The following is a 23,137-nucleotide window of genomic DNA, read 5'->3' on the forward strand; positions in this document are numbered from 1 at the left end:
TGTTTCCTGACGTTCAGATGGAACTTCCTGTGTTTCAGTTTTTCTGTCATCTAAAAAACCAGCAAAAAATAAACCAATCAAACAAAAGCTGACTAACAAGTATTCTACATTATCTTGGTACAGTGAATAAGTGAATACTTATTTATGACCTATTTCATCATAAGGATGTTCAAACTCACATCTTTCACTTCCCAGAAGAATACCACAACTACTTCAGAATAAAGGTTTTTTGGAGTGAGCCCTATTCTATTGCACTTGTTTAACTACTCAAGTAATAGCAATAATCAGTAATAAATCTTAATACAACATGCTCTCACTGTCTCCCTTTCTTTCATCCAATAAATCCTGATTTTTTAGTTTTGTTTTTTTTTTCCTTCAAAGTGTTTTTTTTTTAGCAGGAGGACCTAACATGTCCCTTGCTTTAGAATAGTTGTTATCAAGGACTCTGTGGTAACCTCTGGAGCTGTGGCAGATGTATGTTTGAATATCCTCTGGCTCAGAGGCATAGTTGTCCTGAGGACCTAGTTCTCCCATGTCTTTGCTGAAGCCGTGTAGAAACAGGCTTATCTTCTAGTCTTTTTTTCACAAAAAAAACCCAACAAAACCAAACCAAAACAAAAAAAAACAACAAAAAAGGTCAGAGGAAATTGAAGCTGGAGCATGGGTCAGTCAGTGTGATGGTGCACTAAAGATTTTGGGGCTTGAATTCTTTTTGATGTAGGCATTCCTGGGTGACCCAATGTGAAGGGTTTGTGTCTCTCAGGCACACACCACGTAGAAGATACTCTCCCTCATCTCTTCTACTAGCTTGCATGACTCCCAGCTTGTGTTGCAAATCCCATTTTAAGATACTTAGCTTTCCTGGTACACTATATATGGTGGTTAGACATCTAACTTAAAGGCCCTGGATATCACAATGAATAAATGTCTCTGATAATATCTTAATTAGTGAATGTAGGAATATCCCAGGGTTTGGAGGTGTTTGGTCTGGCCTTCCTCACAGAGCTGTCTCCTCCTTTTGTATGTTGGGTCCCATGGGGCACTTGACACACTGTGTAGGTGCAGTCTTATAAAGGAAGGTCCTCAGTTTCCACAGTAGATAACTTTCCATTTTCTCATAAAGCTTGTTGCTCTATAATGACACTAATTTTCTTCTCAAACCTGCAGTCCCAAATTACTGTTGAAACAAATACATGATTTTAAAAAAAACAAGATTAGCTTAGAGCTATGTAGATGTTAATATTGTAAAAAAATGGCAACAAAACATAATTCTCTATTGACAAGAGTATTTATTTTTAAACAAAATCACAGCCTAAAATTCTAAATTTGAAAAATGTGTAAAATTTCTCAAATAATTTACCCTTACTTCAGTGAACTACCATTATATTACAAGGGGAAAAGTTATTAATTTGTTTAAGATACAAAAGCATCTAAAATGTGTTTTTATTCCAGAGAAGAGGGAGGTAAAAAAAAAAAATAAAAATTGGTGGGTACTGTTTTGTGTGCAATTCTCAAGTATATTTTAAAAACAACATTGAATTTTTATAGCCAAATTATATTTTCTGCTAACAGGGAGCTGAGGAGGGATGAATAATAGAATGATTGACAAATCTTTTAGGGCCTGATTTTACAAGATGCTGCACACCTCCTGATTGCTGCCAATCACTTTCATTTTCTTTCAGTCAATCCGAGAACATATGGCATTATTCAGATGGTGCTGAGCACCTTCAATCACAGTTCTCATAATACCACAACATCCTCATTCTGTGCAAATGTGAGAATTGCTGTTGACATTTTAAATTGGAGGGTTATTTGGTCTTTGTCTGGACAAACTCCCAGCTGACATAAATGGATGTTCTGCCTGAGAAAGGATTGGAACAGTAAACAATAAATAATCAATTTTATAAGCATGATTGTATAGATACAAACTACGTGAAGTATCAATTTGATTTATAAAATTCCATACCTCTTCCACTTTTATTTGATGGCGGAAAAAATACTATTCTTGTGGAGAACTGAAGTTTAGTTTACTCTCAGTGCAAATTTTGAAAATTGGAAATTGCGGGTGTTATGTGCACAAGGCAGTTGATTTAAAGAGATCAGAAAGGTGTTTAATTTAAAAACAAAATTTAAAAAAAATTCATTTCAACATACTGATTTGTCCTGCATTACAGTTACCTGTAGAGATCCTCTAGTCATGTCTATCTGTTTTTGATGCCTCTACAGAATAACTGTCCAGCATCCTCTGCCCAACCAATCAGAATGTAGGAAAATCTACCGATATGACGGAATCTACTGTGAATCTACCTACCAGAAGTATGTTGATATCTGTGTGAGTCTTGCCTCTAGCTCGTGCATTTAGTGCTCGTGCTCTCCTGCTATTCAGAAATTACACGTGTGTTGAAACCGTACACTTCTACTTGTGTGCAAAACCTCTAACCAGGGACGGAATTATGTTGTTTAATTCTTTGGGATTGTGCTCTAAAACCTAAAAAGCAAATAAAAACTAAGATTTACTAAATCTCTTAGGTATGCTTCTGTACAGTGCAATAAACAAGAGTGTACATGCTAGAAAATCTAGGCAAAATGTATTGCACAGGTGCTTCACATCTTAGGGATTTGAAAGGTGTGTTATGTATAAATTAGCTGTCACTTTTTTTCAGTCATGTAATGGAATGATGAGTTGTAATTTGCATAATCCTTTAAGAAGTCAAATTATACTGTCATGTAGCAGACTTAACATGCTAGCTAGGATTTCATAGCTTTGCAGCTAATTAGTATGTACCTTACAGGACAGTTAAATTGAAGTTGAGTCCTCTTTCTTTGCAGTCATTTGCCTTTGTCCATTGCCATAACAGAGCCCGCTTTTGTGTGTAACTCAAGATCGTTACTGGTGCTTCTGACAAAAATGCTATTGCTGTGGGCAGGCAAATGCAAAGTGCTTGACTTCTGTTAGTTTTGCAAGCAGTGATATTTCTATTTTGCTGTAATAAGGATTTAATAATTATTTCTACATAGAATTGAAAAGTATATATTTCACAGGTATATTGTAGATTATTTTGTATTAATATGTTGCAAATGCATTATGAATTCTCTGTTTTCTCACTGGATTTTGAAACTGCATTCAGTCACTTAGTGTTTCCTTTTCATGCTCCAGCTACATTCATGTTTTGTATACTAGTGTTACCATTATCATTCTCTGTATAACATTTCATTTTTCAATAACCCCTTAACTTCTAAAAATCAGTTGTATTTTGCATTGCACCAAAATATTTCTTTGGCAAGACAGTCATACTCATTAAAATTTTTAAATCATATTCTCTCATCCCTCCTTTTTATTCTATAACCTGCTGCTTGTTTCCTGAATCTTTTCTTTTAGTAATAGGTACAACCACATCAGTAAAAGCTGTTACTTCGCTTAAATGAAGACTATCGTTTTGGTTTACAGAAGTGAGAGGAAAAGAGAAATCTAGATTTATCAAAATAATTGCAGCATCAGTGTAACTTGGTGAGCCAAAATGAAAATCTGACCTCTTGGCTTTTTTTGTGAATGGCTACTTTTGGTGTGAGATGTGATTTATTCCTGATTTACATCGACTTATAAATACTTCCTGGACTTTTTGAATTTTTGGTGGTTTTTCCCTTCTATTTCTCTAAATAATGGCAATGTTCAGGATAACTGAAGCAATCTGCATCTAGTATGATTTTAAATCTCACCACAGAACTTCATTTCAGTGGTTTTACTTCTCTTGTAACTTCAGTTCAGTAAGCATAAAAATGTATTCATTTGTTTAAACAGAATATGAAACAGATTTGTTGTGCAGTATTTATATCAGTTTTTAGAACAACTTCAAGATTTTGAAACTTTGTGGAAATAAGAAAACTTGGCACAGTTTGTCCTAAGTGTAAATACAGTGATGGCTTCACTCTGAACACTACGACATAGTTGATTCTCTTAATTTTTATTTTTTTTTTAGTTAGGTAGAATTTATAGTCAGTATCATTAAAAACAGCTAGCTTTGCTGCCCACAAAATGAAATAGTGGATGTTCCTTTACAAGTAGGTGTACAACTGCAAATAAATATTGGCTAAATAGCTTTTTTTAAAAAAAAAGAAAGGAAAAGCAAAATCCAAAAATCAGACTGGTGATGCAACAGTGTTGATTTTGACATATGTTTTGTCATTCCTGAAATGTGAATTATGAAGTAGTATAGCCCCGTTCACCTTGCTTCCAAAAAGCATGGATTATTTTGGAAGCTAACTGCTTTCCGAAAAGTCTTGCTGCAGAAGATATAGACTGCTTTTTGATTTGTGAAATTTTCTCTTGGTACTTCTTCCGTGCTACTCAAGCTCTCTTTCTGCCTTCTTCTCAGTAGATGCTTTTGGTACTTTTTTGCCATAGTAATTTATTTCCAAAGATGTAACAAGAAGTTACTGAAAAATTCTCACTAGTCAAGACCAAAAAAATCAAGCTATTTTCATGACATCTTTAAAGCTTTTACTCTAATGCTACAAGACATGTGAACATTTGGTACTAGATGTTTATATGCATCTCACATGCAGGCTCAGTCTCTCCACTGATTAGTTTGGGAAAGGGAGAACGGATGTACAAAGGCCACCAGGTGTCAAGAGAAAGGGCTGTGTGACTCTCCGTTTTCTTGGCTGGACACAAAGCAGCAAACTACTTATTCTGAGAGCTAAAAGAATTTTAAGGACTGGCCATACAGAACAGGACAAGACAGAGAATCATGAATTTTGGAGCTAGACTGTTTTTTCTCTAACTCTTTTTAAAATTAAAAAAAGTATTATGCAGAGAACCTACTCTGGATTTATGCTTAAGCATGTACCTAGTAAAGGTATTTTGGGTAAAGCTACTTAGCCGTTGAAATGGAGATACTCTGATCCTTTCTGTAAAAATTAGAAAGGATCATACCATCATCTTCTATTCCAAAAATACTTTTCAGAAAACATTTGGGGAAATAACATTTTTAGGCAAGACTTAGTGCTAGTAAACACCGAAATAAGATTGTAAGAGTTCCTAAAGGTATAGATTAGTAAATATGTTATAGTACTATTAAAAAAAAATGCAAAATACTTTTACACAAGTTTCTGAGGAACTAGACTAATTTTTATGCTAGGTGATACATATAAAATTAGCAATATAATAAAGATTCCAATACAGATTTCACTAGAGTCTTTATGATCCTTTATGATCCTTTTGCAATTGAGCCTCATAGCTGCTGCTAGATACCTCGCTTGGAATGGAGCAGAATATACAGTTTCAAAAGTTGTTGGCAAAAGAGCAGATTCCTCCCCCCTCTGTTGTTCCTCACCTCATCAAGGATCTACAGGTTTTTTAGGTCACTACATATGTAAACATGCTTTTTAAAAAGCTCTAAATAATTGCAGATAGTTTCTCTGTTCACTGGTGGTAGGGACTGATATACCAAGCATTCTTAAAAGATTTTACCATTGTGTTTTTTGAAGTAAATGGCATGTCTTGAACTATGGAGGTAAAACCAGAGGCCTGGAATACAGATGTCCATCAACTCCTGAATATTTCTCCTTTTCTTTTCCAGTACCCATAGCTGTATCAAGGCATGTCCAGGCTCTTCTTTTTTGATGTCGAAAAAAATTGACAACAAAAAGAAGTATTTCCTGTTCAGTTCTTACTACTTCACTATAACCAAACTGCCAAGGTTTTTCCCTCTTGCTCAGGTTGAAAATCCTTTTTTCTGCTTGCTCAAACGCCTATGGTTTACACTCTTGTTCGCTTTTACGGAGTGTCAAACAGTGAACAAAGCATGGGTAGATGATCTCCAGAAACAGTTGAAGAGGAGCGCAGCTCCATGCCCATGCTCTGGTTTTATTTGTTGCTAAATTACAAGGAACAATGGCATGTGAAGAAAAGGGGGTTTTTGCTTGTCTACAGGGAGTCTTTATTATATACAGGCAGAGGATATCTCAGGGCTTTTTTTGTTCTCAGCCTGGAAGTAACTTAGTAAAGTGACCTTTCACGGTATCACCTGGGTCTTGAAGGGAAATTCTTGGTTTGGTGGCTGTTGTGTGCTATCTCTTAAACAAGGGTGGAAGAATCATCTCTTCCTTGCTTCTTCCTCTCCATATTAAGGAGAATTAAAGGTCATGTCTTTCTTCAGGAGAATAGGGAAGAGTTCTACAGGAAGCTATTTCTTCTGAAATCAAGAGCATGGAATAAATATGTAAGGAAAACATCTAGCTCATTTAAATCACAAAATTACCACTATGATCTTATTAGCCCTTTTCTTTTCTTGGCAAGTTAGTGAAATGAGCATGGAACAGAAGGCTCATTGATTTCAGTCTAAGAAGTGGAGAAATTTTTCCTGGAAGGTGTAGCTTGGTCATATACGCACTGTCATCCTAAGCCTGTAAATGCTCTAAGCATCCAAACTTGACAGACCAGAGTAAGCTCCTCTCAGATTCTATGTTGAACCATACTCATAAATATTTGTACAACTAGGAAAAGGAGCCACAAAGCTAAACCATTTGATTCAGCCTCTAAGTCTTAAATTTAAATTTGTTTATTTATAAAATGGATATAACAAGGCCAGAATTGGTTTGTATACACGAGACATCTAATGGCCCTATTAGACAATATAAATGAGAATCATGGCTAGGCTTCGTGAATGAAGATTTGGGAAAGGCTCTATCCACATTTGTCACAAGCACGCTAGTGGCTAATAGAGCCAGTGCGAGATAGACATGTCTGATTGCAAAAGGCACAACAGAAGGACTCCTTAGGAGGTATATTCTGCAAGGCACAGTTCTTTCTGCATTGTCTTTTCTCCTCGAAAGTGATCCTGTGTGCGTTCTCAAAGGAAACAGCAGCGTTATGGATGGTGTGTCTCCAGGCCTCCCGATTGGAGGCCAGAGTAGACCAGTTATGTTGATCAATATGGCCAAGGCTGAGATGTTGTTTCAGGGAGTCCTTGTATCTTCTCTTCAGGGCTCCTCTCTTGCAGCAGCCAGTGGCAAGTTCACCATAAAGCAAGATCTTAGGGAGGCGGTGGTCCTCCATCCTGGAGACGTGTCCTGCCCAATGCAGCTGTGTTCTCAGCAACATGGCCTCAATACTTGTGACTGCTGCTTGTTCTAGAACAGATGTATTGGTCACATAATCTGAACAGTGGATGTTTAGGATTGTACAGAGACAGCGTTGATGGAAGCGTTCTAGGAGACGCAGGTGGTGGAGGTAGATGACCCATGATTCGGAACCATATAAGAGAGTAGACAGCACAATGGCTTTGTAAACACTGATCTTGGTACTTTTCTTCCAGTGTTTATTACGCCATACTCTTTTGTGGAGTTTTCCGAAGGCACTGTTTTCCTTTGCTAATCTGTTGTCTATCTCTCCGTCAATCTTACTGTCCGAGGTGATGAGGCTACCTAGGTAATTAAACTGCTGGACTGATTTGAGCTCTGATTGGCCAATGGTGATATGGGGATGATGGAAGACTTCCTGAGGTGCAGGTTGATAGAGAACTTCTGTCTTCTTTAAGCTGACTTCCAGCCCAAAAAACTCATGAGAATATAAACTTTTAATGTACCAAATAGCTCTCCTGGGCTTTCTAGTAAGGGAATTCAACCAGATAAATAATATGGGAAGATGGTTCCTTGAAGTGATCTGCAGTGTCCATCACCACCTTAACGTTGTCAAAGCAGTAAAAAACCTGCAGAAGAGGAGCTAGTGGTTCCAAATGGAGAGTCACCCCCTTGTGAAAGTGGGTTAAAACTCCCAACTGGCCCCTTGGCAGCTGGGCCTGCTGATTCAGGTCAGTATAGTCACTTAAGCAGCACAGAGAAGTTGATGATGGCTGAGAAGTCATTATTTTTCTCCATCTTGTTTCTTAGTTGTGATGCTGCACATACATTACCTTAGAGAGATGTAAGACTTCAGACTTTTTGTTTGTGCATTCTGACTCATCTGATACCATAAAACTGAGGAAAAGATACACTAATCTCAAATAATTATTTTGGCTTCAGGAAAAGCAATATAACATTTAGGACAATAGGGCTGTTGTTCAGGCTAATGCTGTAAGGTACACGAGTATTTTTTCCAACAATGACTTCAGCATCCCATGTTTAGAGTTTAACCTAAGAGAGAACATACTGAAGAAGCTGCTGTTTAGTTCGCTCTACTCTAGTAAAACAGTAAGGAGAGGCTGCATCTTCTTGCACAGTTGATCTCCTATTGCAGTAGTTCCCTCACTTTACAGCTTGATTTTACTTCTCACAATGTGAATTTAAGAGGTGTATTTGAAGATGATTCTACACATCTCCTCTTCATGAATTTTACCTCCTAGAAAATATTGAAAGCTAATAATTCATTCTCTATCAGCAAATGGCAGAGAAACCACTGCTATACTCATGCAATGGACCTTTTAACATAAGTCAACTGATTCTTACAGCCTCAGTATGAGGTTGCCTGTCAAAACTTTATCGCTGTTAACACTGTCTATGTTTGCTCTTACCTTTGTGTAGCATTGAGCATATCTGTGGGTTCTCTGTGCTGAGGTGTTTGAGAGGTCTCCTGCAGGAGGAAGAAAAAGGAGTCATTAACCAAACTTAAAACACATTCAAAAGTGAGCCAGCGTCTCCATTACGCGTATGACGAGTGGGCTTTCTCTAGGTGAGAAATGAGATTAGCTGTGCCACTTTAAAATGATTAACGATCACTGGCTAGCATTAAGTTGAACATCTAATCCTTGGCTGATTGAAGCATTTGAGAGAACAGCACTCAAAGAATATCACTTTTTAGCAGCAGAAATTTTGTCATATTTTGATTATGATGCAGTTAGATGTTGCACTGGCTTTAAAATTTTGCTTTGAGATTAATGGAATGTAGCTTGAATAGACAATAGTTGTGATTCGTATATGTCACCTGAAAATTTTCTTCCACTGAATAGTAAAGAGCCATATTTATGTTTACAAAATACTGTTCAGTCTATAGTTGGTAAAAATTTTGAAAAGTTACTTAAGCTTTGCAGTATCTAATTGTAATACATATTCTGAGTCAAATCCCTAAGTGAATTTGGTATTGGTCAACTGACCAATTAGGCCTTTATCTTTGTTAAACTGTCTGGGTCTTCAGGTCCCTTAACCACACCCTTTCAATAGGATATTAGTCACAGTTTGCTAACTCCCTGTTAAGACAAGATTTTTTTTATATTCTACTGAAATTTCTTTTGTGTTTCTTTCTCATTTTAGATGTGGAGGGTTCTTTTTGTGTTGTTTGTTTCATGAAGTCTTTTTTTTGTGGTGCGCTTTTGTTGTTTTTTTTTTTTCACAAGTGATATTACTGGTTTCAGAAGTGGAAAGATCAATTCAGATTATTTGTGACTGAGCTATTCTCTGTATTCAACAAGGTTTCATTTTTCCCATGCTTCTCCAGTAACTTGCTGCTTTGCACAAATACAGAAGCATTAATACCAAGTATATAAAAAATACTACTTGGGAAAACAGTGGGCAGTTCATTTGGCTTACTAACAGTTGAAATGATCATTCCACAACTTGGGGAAAGGAGAAATAATTATCCCCCAAGTATAAGGGGCTAGCTAGATACCTGCTATAAAGCTCACATAAGTAACATGAGTTGCAGTAATAAAGCTATCCTGGAACATTTTAAGTATGCTTTTGAAAGATAGAGTTTACACTCATTGTCATCTTTTGCTTTAAAAGATCAATGTAAGATACTAACACAGTCCTGTGTCTTCTGGTTCTTTTTAGAAAGCAATTGCTGATTATAAGAACTTCAGGTGAAAGAAAATCCTGCCTCTCTTTAGAAGAACTGTACTTACTATTAGTTAAAACAGTTACCTTATTTTCAGCCTGAATTTTTCTAACTTTTATATAGCAGAAAAATGTGAAAACCAGCATTAAGAAGCTGAAAAGCCCACCTTTAATATTCATGATACTTCTCATTTCCCCTCACCCTCCAATTTAAATATTTGTAGATGGTAAACTAGTAATCATTTACCCTTCTTTTTGACATGGGTTTCTTGTTCTTAGCAGGTCAAGTTTTCAAAAATTTGAATGCTTCTTGTAGCTGTTTAAGTCTTCCTAGTTTGAATACTAATATAGTCCACTAGTTGCTCCTGTGGGAATGCTGGGGGATCACAGATATAAACTAGAACCATGTTGTTACATGCTGTTTGAAACAGAAAGATTCACTGTCTCAACATTGGTAGTGATTTATATAACCCTTTCCTATTGCTACTCGGTGTTTACTTCCTTGTACATCAAAGGATCTTTTTCACTGCTCTAACCAGGGTATTGCACTGTAGGCTAATATTAATTTGGTTATCCACCACCATCCATATGCCTCTTCCTAGATTATTAGATTGTCTTTGTTTGGAATCTGTGCTTTTAGTTATGAGATAGACAGCTTTGTGCTCAGCTGTGTTAAAACACATCTTATTCAGGTGAGCCCAGGCTGCCATGCAATCTGTGGAGCTGACAACTCCCCGGTATTTACCATTTTATTATCTTTTGTGTCATCTGCAAATTTTACTGGGAAGGATTTTATGTTTTCTTTCATATCACTGATTTATTCTCCTGCACAGGTACTCTGTAGGGAATAAAGGGCTCAAGGAGTTCTTTCCCTGCACGGAGTACTTGGGGTAGATCTAATCCATATATCAGAGCTGCTGGTCATAATGTCTGGGAGCAGATTAGGGCTGCCGGCACTGATGAGTTGCAACCAAGCAGGGGCAGTGAGTCATGAGCACGCTCTTTACTTGCAGCAGTGCGAGATGGCTGCAGCCTTTCTTTAAAGCAACGCAAAGCTTGTTTTGCATAGCGATGTTGTTGAAATACGAAGACAATTCTCCCTTGAAAATATATGTTTTTAGTGATGGCTACTAGTGAATTCCCTTTATTTATTTATTTTTTAAAAACTGTTTCTGGAAACAAAGCTATATTTTGAAAAAAGTTAGCAAATTTAGTGAGTGTTTTTATCCAAAAAGAAGGGCAAAGTGATGGGTTTTGGAAACTCTGAAGTAATTCATATTAGTTTTCTTCCCTAATGAATTATTTTTAAATTCTTTTCAAAGTGATGCTTTTATTTAGAACTAAATGTCCTTTTCAGATGACTAGAAGATTAAATGATGAAGCATCAAGCATAAGGATTTATTGAATATAAGTTTACAGTTAACTAGAAATGAACCTTTCTGATAACATTTTGTTCCTCATTTTTTCTCCACCTCCCAAAAGGATTTCTTTAAGCAAACCTCAAAATTGTGCTCTAAAGATATTTTTTCTTTATTTGGCTACTCAGCAGCCCTGTGCAGTGCTATATCTTGCTTAAGTTTAAGGCTTATGTTATTTAGCAATCTATGGATTCTTCTACCTAGCCATAGGGCTTCATGATGCAAAAGCTCCACAACTCTCATTTCACATCCAAATGCAGCAATATCACTAAACTTTGAATTTAATTATGATGAAACAATTGACTTTTTGCTAAAATTCCTTTATGATAGTGATACCTGTAGTCAGTTTAAAGTATTCATACTGATTTTCTTTCCCTGTAACACAAATAGCGCTCCAGTTAAAACATGCAAATATTTAGCAAAGTCTGCATCACCTCAAACTGGTATACAGAAAACAAGACTTGCATTGCATTGTGTAAAATTTTTGTTGCTTTTGTTGTACAACAATTTGTCAGGTGTTTATGGTCTTAAAATTTCCATGTTCGTGTTCACATGTGCATATCTGCACATACATAGAACACACACTTTTGAAAAGAAAGAAAATTCAATAACTTTAGGGAAAGGTATTCAATAACTTTAGGGAAAAAGAATGAAAGTGTAAAACATACTTCTACATGAGTGCAATAAGAAGGTGACAAATTTTAATAGTTTTAGGCATGAAGTGATCCTGTGTTGTTGTTCCAAAACATTCCCCCCAAAAGCCCAAAAAGACCCACAAAAAAAAGTCCCCAAACAACAAAGAACAACAAAATTGCAGTACCATATGAACTAAAAAGTGTATAATTAAGGTTTTCCCTTAATTTCGGATAAATAGGGAGTAAATTTCTCATGGATACCAAACAAAAAATTTGGCCAATAAGAAGGAAAGACACAGTCTGTCACACTTCAAAGTTTTCTGCTCATTGAGTAACAAAAGATTCATGAAAGTAGATGCCTTTGCCTGTTATAGATGCACTGAACTTTGTCTTACAGTTTCATAAGTGGTGTTGGGTCTGTGCCATCTCTGAGATTGCAGTCTGTGATGCAGAGTAGTTTAAGATGCTGTATCATGTACCATTTAATCAGGCTGCACTACTTAGAGTATGTGTTGTGTACTGGGAATAATTTGTGTGTAAAGTCTTTCCAGCTGCATCTATATAAAAGGTGAAATTCCCCTACCTCCACACGAAAGTCAGTTAAATGGACTGTGGGGAATGGAACAGCAGTTGAATGAATTAATTTCATGTAGCTGTCCGTAGCTAGCTGTGACACTGCAGTGTGTTTCCTCCACAGCTGACTTGCAGCCTGTACATATCTTTTTTGCAGGTCTTGGGCTGCTGAATTTCTATGCACTTATCAATTGTTTCCTTGCCTAGAAGTGTCCTGTATAGTTTTCCACCCTCTTGCTAAATTCCAGTGACTAATTTATGTGCCTGGGGCAGTAGCTCCACAAGCCTTGTGACTGCAGTGGACTCCACTAATTATTATTATTACCTTTGTTACCTCTAAGGTCATTTCAGTGCTAGGACAGGGAATGTTAGCACTGTCCTCTTCTTCTGCATATCCTTTCATGTAAGCTACTCTACATCCTGCTTCATGTGACTGGGAGAACAGGGGCTGTTGTGCAGTTCCCCTTCCCCCTGTGGAAAATCAGCCATTTCTGAGAGTACTCTCTGCTGGCAATTCTCAGTGATGAACAAATAGATGGTCCAGGCATAGGCAGGCATTGCAAAGATTTTCAAGCTGTAAAACAGTTTGTGTAACCAGTCACACTGCAAGGTGCCATGAGTTTGGCAGCGTGGTAGTCCTAGGGCTGTCTGGAAGCATCACAAGGTTGCAGATACTCTCTGCACTCGGCTGTGCACTAGGCAGTCTGTTACCTGTGTAGTTGGTGACCAGTAGTGATCAATGTATTGATCAGAAGTTGCTTTGGCATAGCATGTACCATTGCTTTGTCTAGCAGTATTTTCTTTGTCTCAAGAATGCTGCCATGCTCTACATTTTGAGCTGAATGTTATATTAAAAAGGACATTCGTATTTTGCTAACTTGGCAAATTTAATTGAATGAGTTTTGTTATTCAGTAGGGATAGAAAATGATCAAAATATTTAGAGGGAAATACTGAGCTAAGATTAAGAGCAGAATACAAGCCAGGTCTATGGTATATTTTGGTATAGCTTTGTCAATTCAAGCTATTTAAGTGGCATAGTATCCCACTTGGACAAACTTTTGTAGTATCCCATTTTCTGCATCAGCAGAAACCTGTATAGCATACACTATTTTACTTGTAAAACTGTAATTTTACTGATATTGTTTGTTTTGCTAATAAGTGATGATTTTCCTGTATGAGTCCAAAGTGGACCTTTGCTGATATAGCTGATTACATGCTTAGTACTTTGCCACAGTGGTGTACCAAGATTGCTTTATTGGCAAAATGCTCCTAAAGCAGACCTCATCTGATTTTAGTAATTCACTTTTCTTGATTTCAAAGGTCAACAAAATAAGACTCCTATTGTAGAATTGAAAGGAACGTTAGTTGATCCACGACTCTGTAGTGAATAATCACTGGGATAAAGAGACTCAAGAGCTGTACTGCATTTAAAAATCAATTCTATTTTTCATAATATAATTAAGTTTTTTGTCATTTCATTCTTGTTGTAGACTTGAATTAAGGGTGAAAAACCTAATGTTCTGAGTTGATTCACATATTTGATATATTTTACTTATTTCACTTTTGATCTCAATAGAATCCTGCTGATGTTGTGATTTACCTGATTGTGACAGTGCTAAATCCCACATGGTCGAACATTTTTGCCTTGAAATCAAATGATGTAAACAAAAACTTTCCAAAAGTATTCTGAGCTTTTTTACCCCTCCAAAAATCTCTCAACCAAAATTGCAGTGAAAGACCTGGTGATCATAATCTGGTCAGGCACAATGACTTGCTGCGTGCTTTGGGTAACACCTAGAACTTATTTCTAAGAGAGAATTTTATGGTTGTCATAGCAGGAGGCCTTCTTGCTTCCAGGGGTAGCAGCATGCTTTTAGAATTGCTGCATTGCTGCTTGATTACTGGTGATGGTTGTGTTACATGCTGGACCCAGCATGACTGAGAAAGGCAGTTCTGATTCATGTTGCTCTGGGGAACATCAGGAATGTATCCAGACCATGCATCAGCATCAGTGGTGACTGTAGCATTAAAATTGCTAGAAAAGGCATGGAATCAGATAATCATCCATAAAAGAGTACTACTGAATGGCTATGAAGTTCACAGCTGGTAGATTTGTATCTTATGGTGTCATGGTACTGTGTAACAGGCAAAAGCTGTTAAGTTTACTAAACAGATTAAGGCAACTTCACTAGATAGGGTTTTTTCATTGTTGGTGTTGGCTTATTTTTACCTTAACTCCTCACTAAATGTGCATTTCTAGTTATAAACAGACTTTTTGTGAGATATCGAAAGACAAGCCGATCAACTGCTCCAGGTCTAGGTTGTATTGCGAAAGTTAAACTGTAATCTAGTTATTGACATTGTCACTAAATGAAATTAAATATATTCCAAAACACTTGTATATTGTTTTAACTTTTTCCATGTGCTTACCTAAGGCTAGTTTGTAAATCTCAAAGTAAAAAATTAAGTGCTTACTGACGGTCATCATCATCATACCCCTCCTATTTGTACCCACAATACCATATTTGTGACTTTGTACTCTGACTTGCTTTGATGACTCTTATGTGTAGATATTTTTGATTGACAAGTAACTAAATTCAGTTTGGATGACCAAATCCAATGTATGCCCTTAATTGTTATATTTAAGCAAAATTTTACATCTGCATTAGAAAAAAAAACGTAATTTGAGTTGACTCAGGTGTTACATATTGCATGAAGGTAGCAAGATGACATTAAGAATAGAACATTATTTTATTTTAGGACAAATGCAGTAGTAACTATAAACCAGCATTAACTATTTCCTCCCCCATTTTATGTTTATGTTTTGATACTGAAATTCTTCCCACCACTAACTTATATTACTATTTATTCACTACTATCCCTATAGCTTCCTCTGTCACTGCTTGTACTCACTGTTTCTTAACCTCCAGCCCTAGAAAGATGGGTACATTCTTTGTTGTGGCAGGGATGCCAGCACTCTGTAGAGCTTTCGGGAGTGCTTGGGTAGGTAAACCAGTGCCTGATACTGGTTTTAATGTGCCCATTGCTTCCAACGATGTTTCCCCTGGCCTGAGGCTTGTGTTTGGAAGACCACATGGCACTGCAAACAGTGTCTGACAGGGAAAACCAGGTAAATATAACAAAGCAGGGAGGTAATTTGGGAACTGTACTGCATAATTTGATTATGGTTTCAGGTGCAAGGGACTCAAAAAATACTAGTTAAAACATATATACTGGTGTTACAATGCTTATTATACAGTAGTGAACAATTCTCTCAATAAACATGAAAATTTAGGTCAGAGCTGTAATTTGACATAGTGGTGAAAACAAATATTTCAGTGGAATGAACTGTCATACTCTCTTTTTGGCATGTGGTTTTTTCAGTGGTGTATCTGAAAGCAGATTTAGATGTGAAAATCGTGCTGCTTGTTTCTCCTTGTTCTAGTCAGATGAAAAAAACTCTTGATTTTATATGTGTATATGTATGGCACAGTTTTCTCAAAACGTATTCTGCTATGTGATATCAATTTTTGTAAGTGCACAGTGTGGTTTTTTTTCTGATCTTTTTTTAAACTCCTCTGAGCATGTCCCCACCATCTTCCAAGAACTGTTTAGACAAAAGTCTGAATACCTTGAATAATTTTCTTTTTTTTTTTCCTTTTTTTTTTTCATTTAAAGTCTTCTATATCCATAAAACCCAACAATCTCCTTTTTGTCTCACTAGTAGTTCTTGAAAACGAGAAGTGGTTTGATAGAAGTTGTTTTCTTCCAAAGCGCTGGTCACACTTCTACTTTTTAGTTACTGTCAGATTAATTGGGTGGCTTTTCCAGAAATTCTTTTTCCAGAGGAAAGACTGTCAGAGGAAGATTGGATTTAATACAAATTAAATAAGATCTACCTTCCTTGAGATGCATAGATCTTTATTAGATAGTTAAAGTTAATAGAAAATACTATTTCAGTTGCCATAATGCTGGCCTCTCATTTGCCTTGTGCCTTGCATAGTTACTAATTCCTGAGTGCATAAAATCCTATCTCTCTTTTCCTAGCTATTTGTCATAATACAGTTAAAATAAGATTGTATAAAATATCTATAGCATGTGAATCAAAAAATATTTGTGATTCAAGGCAGTTCACTGTAATTTAAAAATTCAGTGTAAATAATTAGGTATATAGGATGATTAACCTCTGCATATGTGGTTCACATGAGGGGATGGATCATGCTAAGAGTCTGTAGCTTCCCCTAAGTAGCAAATTCCACTTGCAGACATACATGTGTTTGGTTATCACACTGCTGTGCACATGTATATATATATTCATGGGCACACAAATATATACGACAGAAAAGTTAAATCATTCCCATTTGATTCATAGCATGCCTATAGGAAGAGTGCTTAGAACAGTAGAAAAAAAGGGCACCTGTTAAATCTGAGTCTTTAAAACTCTTTAAAACTGTAGGGCCAGAGGCACTGGCTTGGACTTGGGAGGGATGAATGGATAACATGCTTACTGAGACAAATGAAACTTATATAAGGTGCAGGAACAGGGTCCTGGTTAGCTGAAAGTCAGCTGAGGCAGAAGAAAGGTGGATGAAAAGAATAGCACAAGCAGAGGGTGACTGCTGCAGTGGTGAGGGGACAGAGGCGGATGTGGAGAGTTCTGCAGTCCTCAGAGGGCACTGCTTGCCCTCTCACAGCTATTCTCATGGGTGATGGGGAAACTGGAGAGCTGTGTTGTCCACAGCCTTATGTGCTAGCAAAAGTAAAGGGTACTTTGGAACACAAGGAAAAATCTGTATATCTTTTGCTTCAACTTCTGTGTGTACTGAAAGGGATGAGGTCAAAACCACAGGGGTTCATGCTCTGACAGCTTGAAAACAAGGCTGGCCTTGTCTTGCAGAAATATAGTAGTCTGTTGTGGAGGGGGAACCAGGAAAGTCCATGCCTACTCATTGTGCCAGCGAAATCATGAAAGACAATGAAAGAGTTTCCACAGACTAGAGGAGGCTTAAAAGCTTCTGGATATAGTGAAACTCAAACACCATAGCTAGATGAATGGAAAGGAGTCTTCCACAGCTGCTATGGTGTTATGTATCAGATGGAAGATCTGTTATGTGCCAGCTTACTGTTTAGATTTTACAGGTTGGTCAGATGTACTGAAGATGTGCTGACTGCAGTTGTAACATTTCTGGAAAACAAAACTAGGCCTCCGAGTTCCATATCCATTCAGAAATCACTTATGGAGAGATTTAACCGCTCAGTGAAAGTAGCTAATTGCATTCTCAGTTGCAGTGCCAATCAGGACACAGCAGATGAACACTTGGTTAAAAGACTTCAGTTCCCCTTCCATAATAACAAGTGAAACACTATTTTGTGGATTCTCTGAGTTTTTGGGAGTTTTTGCTGGGGGTTTTTCTGGAGTTCTTTTGAATGAAGAAAAGTTTCCTTATTGTGCAGTGCAGTTTTATCCCTTCCCTGGACAGAAAAAATGTAGGTATTTGAATGGCAAAAATGTTCAAATCTGACCCAAGACTACCACTTGCTGTTATTAGTCAGTTTTAAATGGTAAGCTTACCTATGTTTACTGCTGAATGGTTGTGGCTGGTTTTTGATTATATGTGTCAGGATTTTGTCAAAACTCCATTGTCTGGTTGGGGGCTAAAATCAATGAATGATCTTTAAAACCAGGATATTTGATTGATTAAAATTTGGAATATTAGAAACACGAAGGCAGGGAAAAGAGCTTTTTGTGACTTCAGAATTTGGATCCCACATACTCCAGTATACTGGAACATGTAGAGAGTTTTCAGATCTAGAAGGTGGATTTACTTCCTTTCCATTCAAACATTTTAGGAAAGCATGATGGAATTTTTTTCTGTTTTTATTTATGTTGTGTTTCTAGACTTCCATTTTAATGTCATCCCTATTGTATCATTAGTGTTCTTTCATTCTTTTGTCTCAGAAACGTGTCCTGGACATGCTTTTATCTCTCCTTACTACTGTGTGTAAACCTTGTACAACTTCACCACTGTGGCACAGCTAGGGCTCTTTTTCCTTGCTTAAGCCTACCGCAGTCTCTCTGGCCTCACCGTCAATCACCAGCTGGATGCTGAGACGAATTTTTTATAGCAGCTTCTGTCAGTAAAGAGAAAATATTTTGAAAAATACAGTCTAAAAGCTGAATGTCAGCCTGCTGAGTGGCCTGGTTAAACAGGAGAATTGCCTTTGCCAAGTTGCTTTTTGTTTTTTTTTTTTTTGATTTAGCTTTTTCCCTAATTTAAAAAGACCTCCAAAATATTGATTTGAGGTCTAGCCCAAATAAACAAAATAAGACTTTCTTGGCAAGGACTCCTAATTGACTAGCTTACTAAAATTTTTAAACATCCCCACGATCGTTTCTGTCTCCACTTTTCTGGTGTCCATAACATGGAAGTTTTCAGTCTGTTCTGGGAGTAGCACAAAGCCTATATACTTCAGTAGCTCGGTTGAATCCCCTGTTCTGTTTTCTTTTTCAGCAAAGACCAAATGACTGTAAAATTCTTTGTTTCTGATGTTTAAAATCCTATAGCAAGCATTACTCTGCCTCTGTAGGAAGTATTCCAGAAGAGATTCTGGATGTCCTAACAATTGTATTTAGTCTTTGTGACCAGAGCAAAACACACTCGAAAGATTTAGGTAGGCAAGATGCTACATATTTTTTTAAAACCATTTTGAAAAAGGATGGTGGAAGCACATGGCATAATGCATAGTAAATCTGGTATTAGAAAGCTGCAAACCCTTGTTGAGAAGTTGCATTGGTCTCTTGAGCCAGAGAATATTGCTGTCCTACAGATATATTGTTGGAAACTGCATTGAGAATTACAGCCTATTTGTTAGTTGATAAATAAAGATTAGAATAATCTACTAGGCTATATTATAGTGCTTGTTAACAATATTTATTTTCCTAAATTGATTCAGTATAAACCTCGCTATGGGTTTACCTCATTTCTGGAAGACATATAGATAATGTTATGGTACTTATACAAAGTTTTGCATGCCACTGAAAACCTGCTGTATTTCCTTAGTTGAATTGTGTGGCAGGATTATATTAACATAGATTTTGGAATATTTGAGCTCCCATAGGGTATGGTGTGTGGTTGATATGACATGACTTGCCTTCAACAGTTGTTTTAACAAGACATCCTTCATATAAAATATACCAAGCTGAAAGACATAACTGAGTGAGTTAAATAAGAAACACTGGTGGCAAAATTCTTCACTTTCATCTTTATCTGATTAATTCAAGGCTGAGTGTTACAGAGAAAGTATTTTTAACCTAGCATAGTATTTGATATGTTTATTTAAAGAAAACTGAACAAACCCAGAAAACATAAAACCTCACCCCCCAAAAAACCCTTTTATATTATTTAATACAAGATCATTTTTAATACATTTTTAAACTAATTGCAAATATATGTGCATTTACTCTAGTCAAAACTCATACTGCTTAAAATATCTTCTCACTCCTCCTAAAAACTGCTTTAATAATACATTAATTAACACTTCTGAAGTACTTGGCATATTTAACACAAGATAATTTACAGTTCCTAATATTTTAAACTGTGTATTAAAAAGCCTAGCATTAGCAAATAGAAAATACGCTATATGTGAAATAGCATTAAATGCTAAACATATAATTTACATGTAGCTCAGTCTTTAATTTATTAAAAATAGATATACTTTAATGCCTTGATAATACAGCTGATGTTGTATGAATTACTTCTAACATTTTCAAATTCCTGCTTATGGTTTATTTTTTTAACAGGACTGTGGAGAGACTCAGTATCTGTTAATACCAATAATTAACTTGGGTTATATAAACAATTTCAGATTTATGGAAAAATATTGTATTTTGATTTTTGTCTATTTTCTCCTTGCACAGAACTTTTAGTATTGACTGAAAAATATTCAGCCAATTTAATACCTGAAATATTGTACTTGCATCAAAAAGCTTTGACTGACCATGTATTTGAGAACAGATTTCAAATATAGACGGCTTTTAACTGTCTCTTGACTTTATGCTGTAGGAAAAGCTTACTATATGAGGATACTAAATAGCTTGAGGGTTTGGTAATGGGATGTGGAGACCTTCACCTTAGGTCACTAGTTTGAATGCAGCCCAGGTGGGTGGAAACTAAAACCCATTATCATCTGATGGCTCCTGGATGGCCTGTGTGAAATGAGTTGGTGGTCCCAGGCAACTTCCTATGAGAAAGACAATAGTGTTGCAGAATCAGCATCACAGTTCTTGCAGATTGGGACCCTTGCTGAAACTCCGTGTAGAAAAATCGGTGTCTGGAGTGCGTTTGGGTACTGAATTTCTTTCTGCACCTCAAGTGGTTTGGGTAGATCAGACAAGAAGCATAATTGTGTAACAGAATATAGAAACCATTCGTACTCACTGGTTTGTAAGTTCACTTCCAGACCTGTTTAGCTATGTTTTGGTCCCTCTATCATTGCTTACAAGGTAGTTCAGAGAAATGCTGCATGCTTCCTATTTATAAGTAGAAAGTCTCAGCAAAATACCCAAACAAAACCACCAGAGAAACTTTTACATTTGTTAGTCTCTCCAAACTTAGTGCTATAATTCTGTTTCCATTTTCCTAGTTGACTTTCCAGCTAAATGATCGAATCCCTTGACTTTTCTGCCTGTAGTTTTGCCACCAGTCTCCAGTTGTTTTACTGATCCTTGGAAAGTAATATGTGTTATGTTATTGTCAGCGGCAGTGAAAAGCTCTTAGTTGTAATTACTGTAGAAATTCAGTGCTCAAAATTTAATTGTTGTCAGAAATGGCAAAACTTACTGTTTTCCAACCCCAGAGAATTTCTCTCTTCTTACAGCTCCTATTTGTAGTGGCTTCTGTGTCTGTCTTGAACATAGTCCTGGTTAGCTAATGAAGCTCACTTGGTTGGGTAAATGCAGCCTCATCAGGTGCTCTCTTGTTTTTTTTTTGCTCAGGAAATGGAAGGTGTCTTCCTTCTGTCCTTAGAGTCTTCTGAACATCCAGCCTGTGGCATTACTGGCCCCCATTACTACTGCACCCCCCCAAACCAAAAACTAATTGGTGTCTTTAATACATGGGCCAAGTATCACAGTTTTAATAAAAGCATCCACAAAGCTTGCGTATTGTGCAAGATAAGATGCTAACCACTTTGAATAGCATTCTGTTAAAACATTGTGCTGTATAGCATTCTGTTAAAACATTGTGCTGTAAACAAAATTGCAGGAGTCTTGAACTGAATATTAACTTTTCAACATTAATGGGGAAAAAATTGGATTAATTTGTTTTATAGCAATCCTTATTAGCTAAATTTCTAAATAGTGGCATATATCTAGCCTGGTAGATAGTCATAGGGGTTTTTGTTATTTTTTTGGATGAAATAAAACCAGTTACATTTGAGAAAAGGAACTCTGATAGTTTTCAATATTATCTATTAATTCTAAATTAAATGCTTGTATGTGTTTACCACTGTGGCTTTGGTTTTTGGCATGGATAGTTCCCATTTGTATTTTACAGAAATCTTTCTATCAATTTGCTTTTTCCTACCATGTCTTTTCTAAACACATAAACCTAGTGCTGTAACTGTGGATGATGATCTAGGGACTGCAGGAGTTAGACAAGTCACAGCAGAGGTTTGTAACTTCTTTTAATTTGCTAATCCATGCATGGAACAACATTTCCAGCATTACCCAGAGATTAAGCCCCAGGGCCAAGGGCAGGGCCTCAATTTTAGTTTGCTAGTGATAGGCATACTGTGGTTAGAACTAGGTCTCTGCTGTGGACAATACCAAGCCTTTTCAATTTAAATTTCAATAACAGTAGCAAAATTAACATGGAGAACATGAATTAAAAAAACCTCAGTACTCTGTCTTTGCATTCAGTCATTTCCCTGGATAAAGTTTATACTGTAATATTGGAGATCAAAAAATTGTTACTTTTTTCAAAAATGAAAAGAAATATGGATGTACTAAGTTAATTTAATGCAAAATATTTATTTCTTAGGGTGTGATTATTAATGAAGAACAAAAAAGATTATGATTTTTGTGTAGATAATTACAGTAATGTTTAACAATGTAATAAGTACTGCATTTCAATACAAATATTTGATAGATTTTTGTTTACTCTGATGATTAACTGGTAATTCATTCACATTAAGTTGGTGGCTTTTAATGTAGGTCACAGGAGTGGTAATCACTTTATTTGTTGATAGTAAATTTAAGAGAGTAGAAAGATTTTTGGAGATTTAGATCCAAAATATGACATTATTTTATTTAAAAAGTGGACATTAGTTTATTAGAATACATCATTAAACCTCTTAAAACTGGAGAAAACATACAGTATCATTCAGGTGTTGGGGGTTTTTTCTTAATTGTCTTCCATTTTAATTATTTTGTTTATTTGTTTTTGAAGGAATATATATATATATACACATAGGTTTTTCTGAGTTCAGAACTTTCAAATGGAACTCTTGCATTAATTTCTATGAGCTGTGGAAGCAGTGCAAAGCTCAGACTAAATGCAAATAGAAGAGCCATCTTTAATCACTGCCTTTAGTAGTAACTGGAATAACATATTATGTGGTCATCTATTAGTGCTGTACATATTATGAATATAATTGTGCAGTTAATTTCCCTCCTGTTAAATTCCCTCCAATCCCAGTTTTTAAGAAGGTAGTAAAAATATTGCAATGCACTTAACCAAAAG

General features: G+C 36.3%; 1 protein-coding gene across 8 annotated transcripts in view; it reads left to right on the plus strand.

Annotated features, from left to right (window-relative positions):
* NPAS3 (neuronal PAS domain protein 3) overlaps positions 1-23,137 on the plus strand; it is a 609,815-nt gene that overhangs the window by 83,559 nt on the left and 503,119 nt on the right. For 5 of the 8 annotated variants that reach the window (XM_064658572.1, XM_064658576.1, XM_064658573.1 and 2 more), the window contains exon 2: positions 2,227-2,316. The exons of the other annotated variants lie outside the window; for them this stretch is intronic. In XM_064658572.1, the coding sequence (XP_064514642.1) occupies positions 2,227-2,316 (90 nt within the window). The remainder of the gene's footprint in view (positions 1-2,226; positions 2,317-23,137) is intronic. 8 annotated transcript variants of the gene reach the window in all.

Source organism: Pseudopipra pipra, chromosome 6 (genome assembly GCF_036250125.1).
Source record: "Pseudopipra pipra isolate bDixPip1 chromosome 6, bDixPip1.hap1, whole genome shotgun sequence".
Lineage (NCBI taxonomy): Eukaryota > Metazoa > Chordata > Aves > Passeriformes > Pipridae > Pseudopipra > Pseudopipra pipra.